This window comes from Dipteris shenzhenensis, chromosome 16 (assembly GCF_047967505.1).
Source record: "Dipteris shenzhenensis isolate YYH24624 ecotype China chromosome 16, Dip_SZ_1.0, whole genome shotgun sequence".
NCBI lineage: Eukaryota > Viridiplantae > Streptophyta > Polypodiopsida > Gleicheniales > Dipteridaceae > Dipteris > Dipteris shenzhenensis.
Window position 1 is genome coordinate 23,675,283 of NC_141611.1, and position 990 is coordinate 23,676,272.

The 990-nt window shown below is 42.7% G+C and overlaps 1 protein-coding gene across 1 annotated transcript; it reads right to left on the bottom strand.

The window, feature by feature from the left end:
* Positions 1 to 352: 352 nt before the first annotated feature.
* LOC147892718 (uncharacterized) lies at positions 353 to 694 on the bottom strand. The gene has a single exon (XM_087386771.1). It carries the CDS (start codon positions 692 to 694, stop codon positions 353 to 355), a length of 342 nt encoding a protein of 113 aa, XP_087242897.1.
* Positions 695 to 990: the final 296 nt, after the last annotated feature.

Here is a 990-nt window from a genome sequence, read left to right on the forward strand (position 1 = left end):
AACCGTTTCCTGGATGATTTCTGCAAGCTTTTCTGTCACGGCAGTGTGTCCTTGATGGCCGAGTCAAACGTCTCGCTCACCTCCATCATGGCTGAGAGTATCTTTCGTTTGTTGCTTTCGATCATCTTCAATCTTTCCTTCATCTTCCTCCTTCTCCTCTTTCTCCTCTTCTTCCTTATTGTCTACCACTTCAGGAAAATTGTTTCTTGTTCTTTGAATGTCGTTCAGCTGCTCTACGTGAGCTTCTACAAGCACAGCCATGTCGAGAAAGATTTGATGCAGCTTCTAGCTCCTTGTGGTCACAACCAATTCATTGATTCTTTCTTTGCCTGCGGAGCATCCCATGATGCCGTCATTGCTGCTTCGACATTTCTTCTGCAGTCAAGCTGCCAGATTTTGTTTTCTCGAACTCAACCAAACGTTTCTTTAAAGTTGCCTCACATACATGTACAACACTCACCACATCTATTTTTGTACATTCAAAACCATGAATATGAGATGATACAAACAATGTTGCGCCATAGATCCTACTTGGCTGCCTTTCTGTCTGTAGCCAGTCCCGCTTCAGACTTGCCACAAGCCGAAGAGTAGTGTTTGCAATTGAATGAAATTTCTTCCCATGACCATTGGACTTTCCAACTAGTCGGTCAGTAAAACGATGGATGAACAAACTAGGATCAACCGGTTTCTGCATGATAGGATACTGCTCCAAACTTAAAAGCCTCTATAGCAGAAACTGCATTCTTTGGACCAATCTTGTATTCTTTACACCAACATAAGTGAAGCAACAATCTTTACGGCCTTCAGCAATCTTCATCCTCCCAGCAAACAGTGTTCTTTTCTTTGTAGCAGCAATATCTCACAGCAATAGGTCCTTCTTTGCAGCAGCGGTATGTCTTCCACAACATCAACATCTTCTTCTCTTTGGTAGCATCTTCCATAGCAATAGCTTGCTTCTTTTCTGCAGCAACAAGTCTTTGGCTTTCTTGA

What these genes read in the sequence shown, in the direction of transcription:
- LOC147892718 (XM_087386771.1), bottom strand. Translation starts at nt 694, where the DNA reads ATGCAGAAACCGGTTGATCCTAGTTTGTTCATCCATCGTTTTACTGAC.